At 27.8% G+C, this 12,388-nt stretch overlaps 3 protein-coding genes across 5 annotated transcripts; 2 read left to right on the forward strand and 1 right to left on the reverse strand.

The window, feature by feature from the left end:
• Window positions 1-2,838: 2,838 nt before the first annotated feature.
• Window positions 2,839-4,529, forward strand: LOC119679911 (deubiquitinase DESI2-like). 2 transcript variants are annotated; one of them, XM_038092502.1, is made up of 5 exons: window positions 2,839-2,984; window positions 3,461-3,704; window positions 3,757-4,065; window positions 4,141-4,229; window positions 4,299-4,529. In XM_038092502.1, exons 2-5 carry the CDS (start codon window positions 3,570-3,572, stop codon window positions 4,378-4,380), a joined length of 615 nt encoding a protein of 204 aa, XP_037948430.1. In that variant the 5' UTR covers window positions 2,839-2,984; window positions 3,461-3,569; the 3' UTR covers window positions 4,381-4,529. The 2 variants fall into 2 exon arrangements, with proteins under 2 accessions (XP_037948430.1, XP_037948429.1); XM_038092501.1 differs by having other exon boundaries at window positions 2,914-3,067.
• Window positions 4,530-6,195: 1,666 nt separating this feature from the next.
• Window positions 6,196-10,765, reverse strand: LOC119684379 (RNA polymerase-associated protein Rtf1-like). 2 transcript variants are annotated; one of them, XM_038098414.1, is made up of 6 exons: window positions 10,570-10,765; window positions 9,426-9,550; window positions 9,226-9,366; window positions 8,215-9,166; window positions 6,474-7,658; window positions 6,196-6,413 (listed from the first exon to the last, which is right to left on the reverse strand). In XM_038098414.1, the coding sequence occupies exons 3-6, from the start codon at window positions 9,298-9,300 to the stop codon at window positions 6,307-6,309; spliced, it is 2,319 nt and encodes a 772-aa protein (XP_037954342.1). In that variant the 5' UTR covers window positions 9,301-9,366; window positions 9,426-9,550; window positions 10,570-10,765; the 3' UTR covers window positions 6,196-6,306. The 2 variants fall into 2 exon arrangements, with proteins under 2 accessions (XP_037954342.1, XP_037954341.1); XM_038098413.1 differs by having other exon boundaries at window positions 9,421-9,550.
• A 155-nt stretch (window positions 10,766-10,920) lies between these two features.
• LOC119684380 (tubulin-folding cofactor B-like) lies at window positions 10,921-12,243 on the forward strand. Its single transcript, XM_038098415.1, has 4 exons — window positions 10,921-11,193; window positions 11,249-11,614; window positions 11,673-11,794; window positions 12,055-12,243. The coding sequence occupies exons 1-4, from the start codon at window positions 11,071-11,073 to the stop codon at window positions 12,170-12,172; spliced, it is 729 nt and encodes a 242-aa protein (XP_037954343.1). The 5' UTR covers window positions 10,921-11,070; the 3' UTR covers window positions 12,173-12,243.
• The last annotated feature ends 145 nt before the right edge of the window (window positions 12,244-12,388 follow it).

Below are 12,388 nucleotides of genomic sequence, written 5' to 3' on the forward strand. Positions count from 1 at the left end.
ACGTACTAGTATTTAATAAAATTTTTTGTTTTCATGAATTAAATAGGCACTACAAATTTAAATAGTTGATTTTAGATTAATTTAATTAAATATTATTTTCAGACACAGAAAATGAAGAGAAGGAGAAATGCTTGGTCGGAAAGTGCCAAATTTAGTGTTTGAAAGTATTGCAGGTGAGTTTTCACAAATTTGTTTAAGTTTTTCAAAATAATGAATGTGTTTATTTATCAGACCAGGCCCCGTCATCAAATGATACATTGTTGCTGTCGCCATGCTCTTTTCCACCGATAGATCCAATATCTACGTCGGAAGATTCTGAAACACCTGCAAAAAAAAAAAAATAAAGGCAATATGAATGACACCCTTTTGGAAAAATTTCAGAATCTGATAGATGTAGAGAACCGTCACATCGAGCTGCAGGAACGCACAGACGCAAGGTTCCTGAATTTAATGGAAGAAAGCAATGTTGCTTTATCCCGTATCGCGTCATCAATGGAAAGAGGTTTTCCATATACTCGGCTCGCTGGTTACGATGACTCCAGCGATGAATAGCGATAATTATTTATTAATAATATAACATAATTTATAATTATTGTTATCATTATACTATTATAATTTAGATTAAGTTACTTTTTTTTTTTTATAAATATATAGGATAATTAGATTAAGTTATTTAGTGCTACAAAGTTAAAAATTAGGATTAGGTGAATTTCTAATAAAACTTACTAAAAAATGTAGCTAAACATCGTCTTATTTGTTCTGCATTTAGATCACCGTTATTTAATACTGAAACTTCTTCTGGTTGTTGTCGTTCTGAAACCAGATGTTGTTTTTTCAGAGCACGTACCCAACTTTTCCACTACATCATTTTTGTCATTTCATTTCGCTTCTGTATTCAGCCGACGACCCAAGGCAATACAAGCCAATAGCAATTCTCTTTTCTAAAGAAATTGAAATTCGAAAGGTTGTATCTCTTTTCTGTAGTCCTTTTAATAATTCACATAACTCCTTAAAACATTCCAAACTCATGCGAAAATTTTCTTTGAAAAAATTTGGACCATTTTTCTGGCAATCCACTTCCCAGAATTTCTTTGTTCTTTTCTGAAAAAAATGTTAATTTTAAACTTTATTTAATAATCATTACTGGCGGCACTAATCAACGTCCAGCACTTCCTCCGGTTGCTAGCAATTATTGTAGAAAGAATTGCTATTTGCTTTTTTCTTATTTCAGGTATATTTTTTCGGTGCATTGCACGACATTTACGATATTCAGAAATTGCTTTCTTTCTATTATTAATAATTTCACACACATTATATATTATGTTTTTTAAATTTTCTGTGTTTTCCATTTTAAAATATTTATTTTACACAATACCAAAATTTTTCTTTGTGTTTTATTTGTAAACAAAAGAAAGTTCTTTTATAGCTTTTTTGACATATAAAAGTTCTAAAAGCTGTATAAATGAGCTCATTATTATGTGAACGGTTTCTCATTTATATAAATGAGCAAGTGCCTAAATGAGATAGTGCGAACCTGGTATTAGGCTAAGTTGCGTTCTAAATGAGGGAAATTCTAAGTTGTGTCGATAATGTATTGATGTGTCGATACGTGTTGATAAATGGCAAAATGTGTGCAGTGCAAAAAATCCCAAAAAATCTCCCATTTGGTTTAGCATCAACTTAGCCTAACTCGCACACGTCCTAAATACTCACTTTCTCAGTGCTTTAATTTACAGCTCAACTGTTGTTTGTTAACATTTTACATATAAAACATTTGACAAATATTTCATATTTCGGTAATTTTCCTTGTGGGAAATTTATTTTTAAGGGTTGCATTCGACATTTTTGATATAATTTCCCTTACTTTATTTTTAAGTAATTTGAAAAGCATTGAAGCTCTTTGTGTGGTTAATGAAATTTATTAAATATGTTGTATATCTGGACTGATTAGTTAATTTTTTTTGTTCCCACAATATTTATAAAAAACCATCCATAAAAATATTAAACTAATATTTTCAATTGCTTTTTTGAAAAAATTTTAATTTCATATTATATATATTATATTATAATTTATTAGCGGGTTAATTGGTCATTAAATAGAAATAAAAAACTATAATTTATTATTTGTATTTAATAACAAATTATATTTTATTAATATGAAATTATATATTATTACAGTATATTTTGTTTTTAAATACAAATAAAAATTATAGTTTTTTTATTTCTATTTTAATTTACATTACTTCCTTGATAAATATTTATTGAGTAAATTGAGGTAAAGTAAATTGGGATTTCCTAGGGATTTTTTGCATTGTATTTATGTAAATATATATTTATTTATTTATTGCACTTATTTATTATTTTGGTTAAAAGTTTTTAAATTTATTTATTTATTTATTAAACATTTTATAAAATTTTCACCATGGTAACACCTAATTTACCTAATTTTTATCTATTTTACCCTACTCGAAATTTAGGCAAATATTAACATTCACTGCCATACCGACATAATTTACTATTTCCCTCAATTTACCATCAATTGACTTGAACTCGCAGACGGCCTTAATCGAATTTCCATTTATCTATATCTATGTATACAGATATTTTCTATTTAGCATTTAATTTGAAAATATTTAATATCATCTTCATATGCAAATTTATTTATTATAAGCTGAACATTTTAATTAATGTATACTTTACCATTATACAGATATTAAACAGACTGTACAAAATAAAGGGATAATATTGGAAGTTAAAACTATACACCACTGCTCCATAACAACAAAACAAATAAAACCCTGCCAAATTTATTCACCAATTGGAATCTGTCAAAAACTTATAGCTGGTAACACCTTATAATTGTAAACCTAAATTGTTCGCAGCTGTTAAAAAAAGTTTATAGATTTTAGTTTATTTGCCGTGAGAATATTGGTGCTGTAATTTATTTTTGAATGTTTTGATAATTAAATCTTAAATATCTAAAGGTAAAGTTTGTAATGTATAGTTATGAGTAAGCCAATTTATGCTTATAAACGCAATAAGTGAAGCCCATTCGTATCAACGCAGGGTATGTGTGTGTATATGAATTTTTTAGATAATTATATACAAACATTTCTTAAGAAATATATTGCTTCCAGTTGTGCCAAATTAATTGTAATTGTACCTCCATCCATTTACTTCAGCAAGTCATGGCTATTTGAGTCATTTAATATTAAAATAAATATATGTGTTTATCTGTTTTGACATTCCATATCGTATAATAACCATAAACATATTTTTTAATTTTTTTAATATCACATTTCCCTGGTTTTAAATGCTAGAGAGAAAAAAAAGCGTGGCCTATACTACACAAAATATTTTATTTATATACATATATATATTCGTTGAAGCATTCAATTGTATTTTATTTGAAAATCATTTTTCTTTTTATACTGTTTCATTCGTGCATAAATATCATCAGCTCCATTGAGGGTTAAGCGAATAATTTCTATCTGATTATGGTGATATTGAATACGATATAATATCAGAGTTTGGTTTAGGCGTGTTTATAAATAATCGCCATTTTTGTAATGTTTTCAAACGGTCTTCCGTGTAACCTGCCATTTCCAAGTTGTTTGGGCATTCCTAAAGATAGCGGCAGTGACGAATTGTTGCCAGTCAACATGACCAACCGTGAGCCTGTTATATTAAATGTTTACGATATGGTAAGTATGTTAACCAAAAATTTAAATATTATTTAATTAGAATATTTTACAGTATTGGATCAACGAATATACAACTTCCATTGGACTTGGAGTATTTCACTCTGGCGTCGAAATATTTGGAACAGAATTTGCGTATGGGGGTCATCCTTTTCCTTTTACAGGTGTTTTTGAAATAACTCCACGTGATCACGACGAACTTGGAGAGCAATTTCAATTCCGTCAAAGTATACAAATTGGTTGCACTGATTTTACATACGAAGAAATTCGACGCATTGTGGAAGAATTAGGAAATCAGTTTAGAGGTGATCGTTATCATCTTATGAATAATAACTGCAACCATTTCTCAAGCTCTCTAACACAAGTAAGTAATATGTTAATTTAATTATATGTTAATAAAATTGTATTAATATACGGATGTAATTTATTCAAATTACAGATATTATGTGGCCAAGAAATACCCAGTTGGGTAAATCGACTAGCGCATTTTAGCTCTTGTGTGCCATTCTTGCAAAGATGTTTGCCAAAGTAAACAAATACAATAATATTTATTTAAATATTCTTAATTTAAACATTATTAATTTTGTAAATTTATAGAGAATGGTTAACGCCAAATGCCTTGCAGCAGAGTATAACTGCATTACAAGATCGAGATGAATCTGATACCAGTCCGCTTTGAGTGACTTCAAAAATTATTCACAACTCGCAAAATTTTATTAAAAATTTGAGTATGATATTTTAGAGCGTAATACCGTTAGTCCTTCAATATATATTATTAAGTTAAGTAAATTAAAATTATTAATTGTAAATTTAAATTATTTACTATATTATATTTTCTCATCCATAGTTGATATATATTTAAATATATATCTAATATATATATATATATATATGTATATGTATATATATTTGTGGCTTTATATTTTATTTGTATTAAGTATATTCTGACGCAAAGTTGAAATGTAATAATATATATTGACACATGCAATTTCTTATGCATTCGATAGTTAATAAAAATGATCATTTTGTATATTGTAAATTTCTGAAAACGTTCTGAATTTATTGTAATGTAAGAATAATGTCGTTAAGTACAATATTCTTAATATATCATTATCCATTATTGACGTAAGTCACATTCATATATATATATAAATAAAATATTAAAACGTTATGATCAGGTTATATCGCAATTAATTAAGTATTTTAACGTATGTACAAACTTTTAAATGAAACAATATGGTTTTATTTACAGTAATTTATATAAAAATTATATTAAGTAATAATGTATAATAATAGTCCACTTTTATTAATATAATAGAGCTAAAAACGACAGCCAAAATAATGTGACTTTTATTATATGTATTAAAAAATAAGTTATGCTATAACGTCGTAATGATAACATGCAAAAATAATAAAGTTCTTATTTTATTTGTTTTTACTAAATATACCATTTCATGCGATGCAAAATAAATGTTCGTATATTTTATAAAATGTATAAACTGCAAAAATGATCCAAACGCTCAAAATTTTCTTAATAATTCTCTTACAAAACTTTGACTTTAATATATTTTCGAATAAAATATATTAGTTTCGATTACGATACACATATAAATATGTAGCTTATGCTAAAATATTTATAAATAATTTTTTTAAATTTTCAAAACGGTATTTTAAGTTAAAATTTTATTAATATTATTTACCATACAATATATCATATTACGATTATTTAAAAGGATGACTTAAGTAAACCGCTCTCCAATGATCGATTTTTAATTAATAGGACAAATGTTTATAATGTTGCAATAAATAAATTTATTTATTTGTTTAACCTTAATTTGATACACATTTATTGCATATGAATAAGTTTTATACTTTTTGCAAATTTTTTTTACAATTTGCAATATTGTTATTAAACATGGAATAATGACATAATATTAACTTTTTATTTTTTTTTCCTAAGTACTAATGTTGATAAATAAGTTTAATTGTAAAATCTGTACTTTCCAAAATTCTCAATATTGTTGTCAGTACGGTCACGGCATTTAGTTTTCATATTAATATTAAAGTGTAATTTGTGTACTATAGAACAATTGCAATTGTAATAATTATAATAACAAATGTTAGAAATTATCGCACAATCACTGAAAGAGTGACAACTCAAAATATTACAGATTCGTCCCTATTATGTAAAAACTTTCTCATGCGCATCTCCATGACAAATTTCTTACGTTACAATTTCTGCCAACTAACAGTTAACAGTCTGGTTTTACAATTGACATTAATTTAAGACTCACATAGTTTTTGTGTTGCATTAACTGAAATTTTCAGTTATCTAAATTTTTTTTAGTGGACGTGCGATATATTGTGATGCATGACAGTTTATATTTTTTCAATATAGAAATCGAATTAACAAAATGGTTATAATCTACTTAGATAATAATTAATTAAATTCAAGCAAAACTAAAATATAATATTAAAATTAATACAAAGAGCATTAAAGTTTAAAAAAGAGTTAATTAAAAGAGTGTATTTCTATCTAAATCTTGTTTAAAATTTTTTAATAATTCTAGAAATTGTTTTTAATGATCCAATATATCATGTCACTTTATATGAGACCACGTTTCTTTTTATAATCTTCTAAATTTAATGAACGCTTCGGAACGACATCATTCATCTTAGGAGTAGGTTTAGGTAGTACATTAACTGAGCTCACTAAAAAATAACAACATACGTTTAATGTAATTTTATATTCATAAATATTAGTTTTATTACCTGGAACAGTAACTTCTAAATCTATTTCAAAATCATGTAGTGAATATAGATTGTAATCTTTAGATTCTCCCGTTTTAGAGCTGCTTGCCCCATTTTCATCTGGTTTTTTCTTCATAGGTTGAGAGTCTTGATTATGTGATGGCTCACTTACTGTTTCATCGTCCTTCTTCTCGTTGGATTTAAATCCCATACGAGGTTGTGTAATTCGTCTGGTAAATGGATCTGATATTTTCATACCCTTATTAGCACGTGCTTCTTCTCTTATAGCTTTTTCAGCATCTTCAACATTTCGTTTTCGATTACGATCATTAATATACGCAATTAAACTGAGGCTACTTGAACGTTTCTTATCTAACTCTGATGCTCTGGTCTCAAGTTCTTCTATTTGCTGACCGAGATCCAATGCTACATCATAATCACCTTTTAACATTGCAGCATCACGTTCTTTCATTAAACAAGTTTTTCGCATTGCATAATTAGTTGGCCTGTTACGAAAACGATTTTTTTCTTCAACTATTTTGTCAACATCTTCGTCTTTGTACTCGTAATTTAAAGCTTTCTTTATGTCCTGTTGCTTACGATCTATCATGTCAATTGTTGGCATAGTCACATTTTGTTGAGCGCACATATCTCGCCATTTTTCAAACTCGTTTACTGTGAATTCTTGATTGGATATAAATTCCAAACGGAAAACTCGTTCCTGTGTACCATGTTTGAGTCGTAGTCCACGATTAGTTCGAGTCTTTCCGAGAGTGTAAACTTTTGCGGTCTCAACTACTCCCACAATTTCAGCAACTCGATAAACAGGCTTTTGACCATTATTACCAATACTAATTCGTACAAAGCAGTTAATTACCGTTGGTTCGAAAATTGGTAAATTAACAAAACGTTCCATTTTGAAACGAGACAAGCGTAATTTATTTAAATCCTCTCTAGTATTTATATATTCTAGTTTTTTCACATCTTTCTCTTCTTCTTCCGATTCGCTAGAATCCTTACTAACGCTGGTTGATCGTGATCTTTTTCCTGCAGGTTTTTCATCATCCCAATCACTACTTCCCGAATCATCAGAATAAATTTCAGAAGCTTTCAGTTTAACAGCAGACTTGCCACCTGACACACTTTCTAATTCTTCTTTTTCTTCTTCACGATCACGCTCTGCTTGTCTTCGTGCCTCTTCCTCCTCTGTAAATATATATAAAATTTGAATTCTTCTATTTCATATTTTCATATCATATCAATATCAATTTCTACATAAAAAACATTGAAAAATCACAGATTGTGTAAAATAATAGAATTAATGATAATTATTAATAAAAAAAATTAGATGAGAACTATTTCAAACGAATTTTAAGATAAAACTGCGGAATAATACCATTTCTAAAATATATTTTTAATTAAACATTATAATTAAAAAAATTACGTATTCTTAATTTTAAGGTAAAATTCACATATAGTCTTTGTGAACTAAAAAATGTAAATATTGCATTTTACGAATTAACAATATTCAATTGATTAATTAGAAATAAGTTTTAGCTGTAGCTTATAAAATTTGTGTATAAAATTTCTTATCTTATGTTTGACTATTGAAGATATGTAATATAGAAATTCTATTCTCAAGTTATTATCCATCATTAATATTAACAACATAATTATTATATCAAATCCTAACATAGAAGACAGACTAATAAACTTAGTGGTTCTGGAGGTCCTAAACATAAGATGGGTTAGTAATACATACCACGCTTTGCTTTTCCTTCTCTCTTCGCTATCAATAAGGCCATAGCATTGCTCCTTTTATCATCTGTACGATTCGCTTCGACATTCTTTTTTCTTTCTTTTGATCTCTCTTTATGATCAAAATAATCAGCTGTACCTTGAGCTCCTTCATCTGATGGGACATCTTTTTCAATATTAAGTACTTTATTTGTTTGATCTACAGATACTGTTTCACTTTTTAAAATTTCGGTAGTGGAAGAAGTTGTTGTTGGTTTTGGCGGTTCCTCAACGACATTTGTTGCTGCTGTACTTACTGGGATCTTTTCTTTTGCTTTCATTTCCATCTCTTTTTTTTTCTTTTTGTCTTTAGATTTTTTCTTCATTGCATCAGTTCTGACTTTGTTTCCTTTTTCTCCACGTCGAGCGAGCTTTAATTTACGTTCGATTTCCCAACGTGTACGTAAGCGATCTCTTTGTTCTATTCGTTTAAAAATTTCAGTCTCACGTTCCTTTTCAGAAAGCCCGTTTAAACGTTTTCGATCCTCTTCATCTCCCATCAAATTTTCATCGTATCCATCATTAAATTCAGAATCAGAGCTACTATATTCATTTGAAGAACCAGATGATTTTGAACTATTGTCTGAAGAATTTTTAGAATTACTATTATTCTCATCGTCACTATCGATGACTTCCCCTTCTTCTTGTTCACTAAGTGCTTTGGATGAAACGTCCTCTTTTGGTGGGCTTTGTTTCGTTTGTGGCATATTTTCAGCACTAAAACTTTCGGCATCACTGTCCGCATCCCAGTCTTCCTCTGATGAACCAGAACTTTTACTGATTTTTTTCGTTCGTTTCTTTTTTCGCCCAGCCGAAACATTTGATTTATTTTTGCTCCAGTCTGAATCAGATTCTGACCCTAATACACCTTGAGTACTGCGTGGTTTTTTCGTTTTCCTTGAGAGTGATAGTAGCTCCTATATTTAATAATAATCACATGAAAAATATTTTTCCAGCTATCTTTTAAAAAGCATACCGATTCTAAATTTGTTCCAGATTCATTCCCACTAGCATCAGAATCGATCATTATTTGATTTTTTCGTTTACCCATCCTTTTTAGTTTGTTTTGCTTCTTTTAAATTTATTTTAACTATTTTCTACTTGCCAAAATTAATGTCTATAATATGAAACGAGTTTTTCAGCAGATGCAATAATTTTAATACCAACTTACTGTACGATATTAATCGATATTTTGCACGTCTCTATTATTCACAATAAAGTAACATATGTATTTTTTTAAATATGTAAACAACAAAAAATGCTTTGACTTTTTCCGCGTTGCCAATTTTTAGATGTATGATCTTTGTAAATAAAAGAAAATGTTTGATTTGTATATATGTGAGTTATTCACGATAAGTAAAATTATTTGTAAAAAGTAATATATTTAGTAAATAACAGAAAAATAAATTAATTTATTGTATTACTATAAATTTTTGAAACAAATGCATTTTATCCTATATTTATCACATTTGCAGTTTGTCATTAAAATAAAAATTATTAGCGATATTCACTCTTTCTTGCAAAGTCATTGCAATATGCACAAAATGCAAGAATGCTATACTAAAATTGTAAGATTGTGAAAACACTTCTGTTGCAGAATTGTAATATCAAAATGAAGCAGCTGGTTTTGTAGCATACCACATCCATATGAGAAGCAACATATGTTAAAACTGCTGATTTTTTCCTTTTTTGTTTCGTTGCAAGCGTATATATATGGGTTTAAGTATAGTAATAGTGCAAGCCATTGCAAGAAAATTTGTACGTAAGTTTGTAAGTAAATCACATTAATTACACATAGTAGCAAGTAAATGCAGTCCGCCTTAAAATTTGCTTTGGTACTGTCTGGGCGGTATAGTGTGACTAATGCTTTGTAATTGTATAGTAGCAAGTAAATGCAATTGTTTTTTATATACACGATGTCTTTATTGTGAAGTTTACGGTGATAAACGCAGTTGTTGTAAATTTACTGAGGTAAATATTTTGCCCTGAAATAAATATGCTGCAGTGGAATTTAAAAGTTTTATGAAAAACACAGATTAAAAGACGAGTCGTTAACATACAAGCAATCAAAAAACTCATTTTTTGTCGTAGTTCGCATCGCAATTTAAGGAAAATGCTATTCCTTATTACGTGTTAATGAGTTTTACGAGCTAAATGTAAAATTAAAATGCGATAAATGTTTTTTTTGAGAGTTTTCAGTGAGAAAAAATTACTAATAATAAAATGCGTATAATAAAATGAAAGCGATTAATATTAAATTAAAAATTTTTTAAGAATTTATAGAAATATATTATATTAAATTTGGGGGTCATGAACTTACCGGAATTAATGTAGAAAGCCTAATATTGTAGCGTGAAGAAAGAAAGTTTCTTCAACAAAGTTTCTTAACCAACAATGCAATCAGCTGATTTATCAAGATATCCTAATGTAAAATGAATCTCATCAAAATTCATCGACAGATAAAATACCGTTGTACTCAGTTTACAAGCGCCCAATAAATTTGATTTAAATTTAATTGATTGAATAAACAAAATGAATTTACAGAAGTTAAAATTGTATTAAATATATTAATTTAAAAATTACAATGCTATAACTATTGATAATTACACTACTGTCAAAAAAGTTATAGATAAAGTAGTTTGCATGAAAACCAATAAAAACGCAGTGTAGATTATTATTGTTTCATCCTGTGTTCCAACATGATTCATCGCAGTGTATGAGAAAACGCTTTTCGAAATAGAATTATAATTGTTGTTTTTTTCTTTTGATAAAACTTTAAAATTTTATGTAGCTGATTTTAAAATATATTAAATATATCAAAATGGAACAATATATAATTGATAGTGGAACAGATTTTGTTAAGCTTAATATATCTAACTCAAAAAACGATAGAGTCGCCATAGAAACTAAATTTGCAAAATCTCTTAATGTTGCCGAACTGAAAGTATAAATAAAAAAATATCTATTAGTATTTTTAATAATTGAATAATTTTAATTAGAAAAAATTAGAAGTCATAACTGGAGGTAATGCAAATACAATGGAAATTGAATTGTACAATGGAAATAATTTGATTTGTAAAATAAATGACAACGCAACCATCATAGGCTCATTACCCATAGTTTCTGGTATGAGATTGCATGTTATAGACTCATTTGTGCTGATTGAGCCTGAAGCTGTTGAAAAATTCGAATTATCTGAAGACCAATATGAGAAAAAAACAGATACTGTCCGTAATTTTTTAAAACAAAATCGTCTTGGGAAATACAATGAGGATGAATTGCGTGAAAAAGAGAAAAGGCAAAAGGAGCAAGAAAAATTAGAGCGAGACCGCATAGAGTCATGCAAAATTGGATTGCGCTGCCAAGTTAGTGTTTAAGCAATGCATTTAATTTGAAATTTTATTTTAATTTACTGCTTATTAGGTTCAAGTAAAAGGTAATCCTACGCGTATAGGCACTATTCGTTACAACGGATCTATTGAAGGAAAGAAAGGAACATTCATTGGTGTAGAATATGATGAACCTTTGGGAAAGAATAATGGATCGTAAGTTTATATAGCATCGTTAATATTAAGAGCCTACAATATTTATGTAAATAATTTAAAAATATATTAAAAGTAAATCAATACATAATTTTTTGAAATCCATAACTCAGCCCCAAAAAAAGGCAATAATAAAGAGTAACGAACAATTATATTGTCTAGTTTATACATATTATTAAATGATTTCCATAAGCTAGTAAAAATAATCAAACACAGTTAACTTTAAAGAAATCTACAAAAATAATTTTCTTTTGTATTTTTAGAATAAATGGTAAAAGGTATTTTCAATGCAAAGAAAATTACGGTGGCTTTGTGGCTCCAATATCGGTAGAAGTTGGTGACTTTCCTCCTGATGATATCAATTTAGATGATGAAATATGATTTATACATAACTTTATTTATAATTACTAAATTTAAATATCTTAAGGTATTAAAAAAAAAACTAAAAATGACTGCACTTTTAAATATAATTTAATCTTAATTAATATTTTTGTATTTGCTTTAATGTTTTAATTTTAACATGCGCTTTTGCACCAAGTGAAGTGAGTTTTTTATTTAAATTTTTAAATCATACGAATATAATAAATGTAATAAAAA

This window comes from Teleopsis dalmanni, chromosome 2 (assembly GCF_002237135.1).
Source record: "Teleopsis dalmanni isolate 2A chromosome 2, ASM223713v2, whole genome shotgun sequence".
Taxonomy (NCBI): Eukaryota; Metazoa; Arthropoda; class Insecta; order Diptera; family Diopsidae; genus Teleopsis; species Teleopsis dalmanni.

What these genes read in the sequence shown, in the direction of transcription:
- LOC119679911 (XM_038092502.1), top strand. Translation starts at nt 3,570, where the DNA reads ATGTTTTCAAACGGTCTTCCGTGTAACCTGCCATTTCCAAGTTGTTTG. An exon ending in TATTAAATGTTTACGATATG is followed by an intron (nt 3,705 to 3,756) that starts GTAAGTATGTTA and finishes AATATTTTACAG; the next exon opens with TATTGGATCAACGAATATAC. An exon ending in TCTCAAGCTCTCTAACACAA is followed by an intron (nt 4,066 to 4,140) that starts GTAAGTAATATG and finishes TTCAAATTACAG; the next exon opens with ATATTATGTGGCCAAGAAAT.
- LOC119684379 (XM_038098414.1), bottom strand. Translation starts at nt 9,300, where the DNA reads ATGGGTAAACGAAAAAATCAAATAATGATCGATTCTGATGCTAGTGGG. An exon ending in CTGGAACAAATTTAGAATCG is followed by an intron (nt 9,167 to 9,225) that starts GTATGCTTTTTA and finishes TATTAAATATAG; the next exon opens with GAGCTACTATCACTCTCAAG. An exon ending in TTTAGAAGTTACTGTTCCAG is followed by an intron (nt 6,414 to 6,473) that starts GTAATAAAACTA and finishes GTTATTTTTTAG; the next exon opens with TGAGCTCAGTTAATGTACTA.
- LOC119684380 (XM_038098415.1), top strand. Translation starts at nt 11,071, where the DNA reads ATGGAACAATATATAATTGATAGTGGAACAGATTTTGTTAAGCTTAAT. An exon ending in AAATTGGATTGCGCTGCCAA is followed by an intron (nt 11,615 to 11,672) that starts GTTAGTGTTTAA and finishes ACTGCTTATTAG; the next exon opens with GTTCAAGTAAAAGGTAATCC. An exon ending in TTGGGAAAGAATAATGGATC is followed by an intron (nt 11,795 to 12,054) that starts GTAAGTTTATAT and finishes TTGTATTTTTAG; the next exon opens with AATAAATGGTAAAAGGTATT.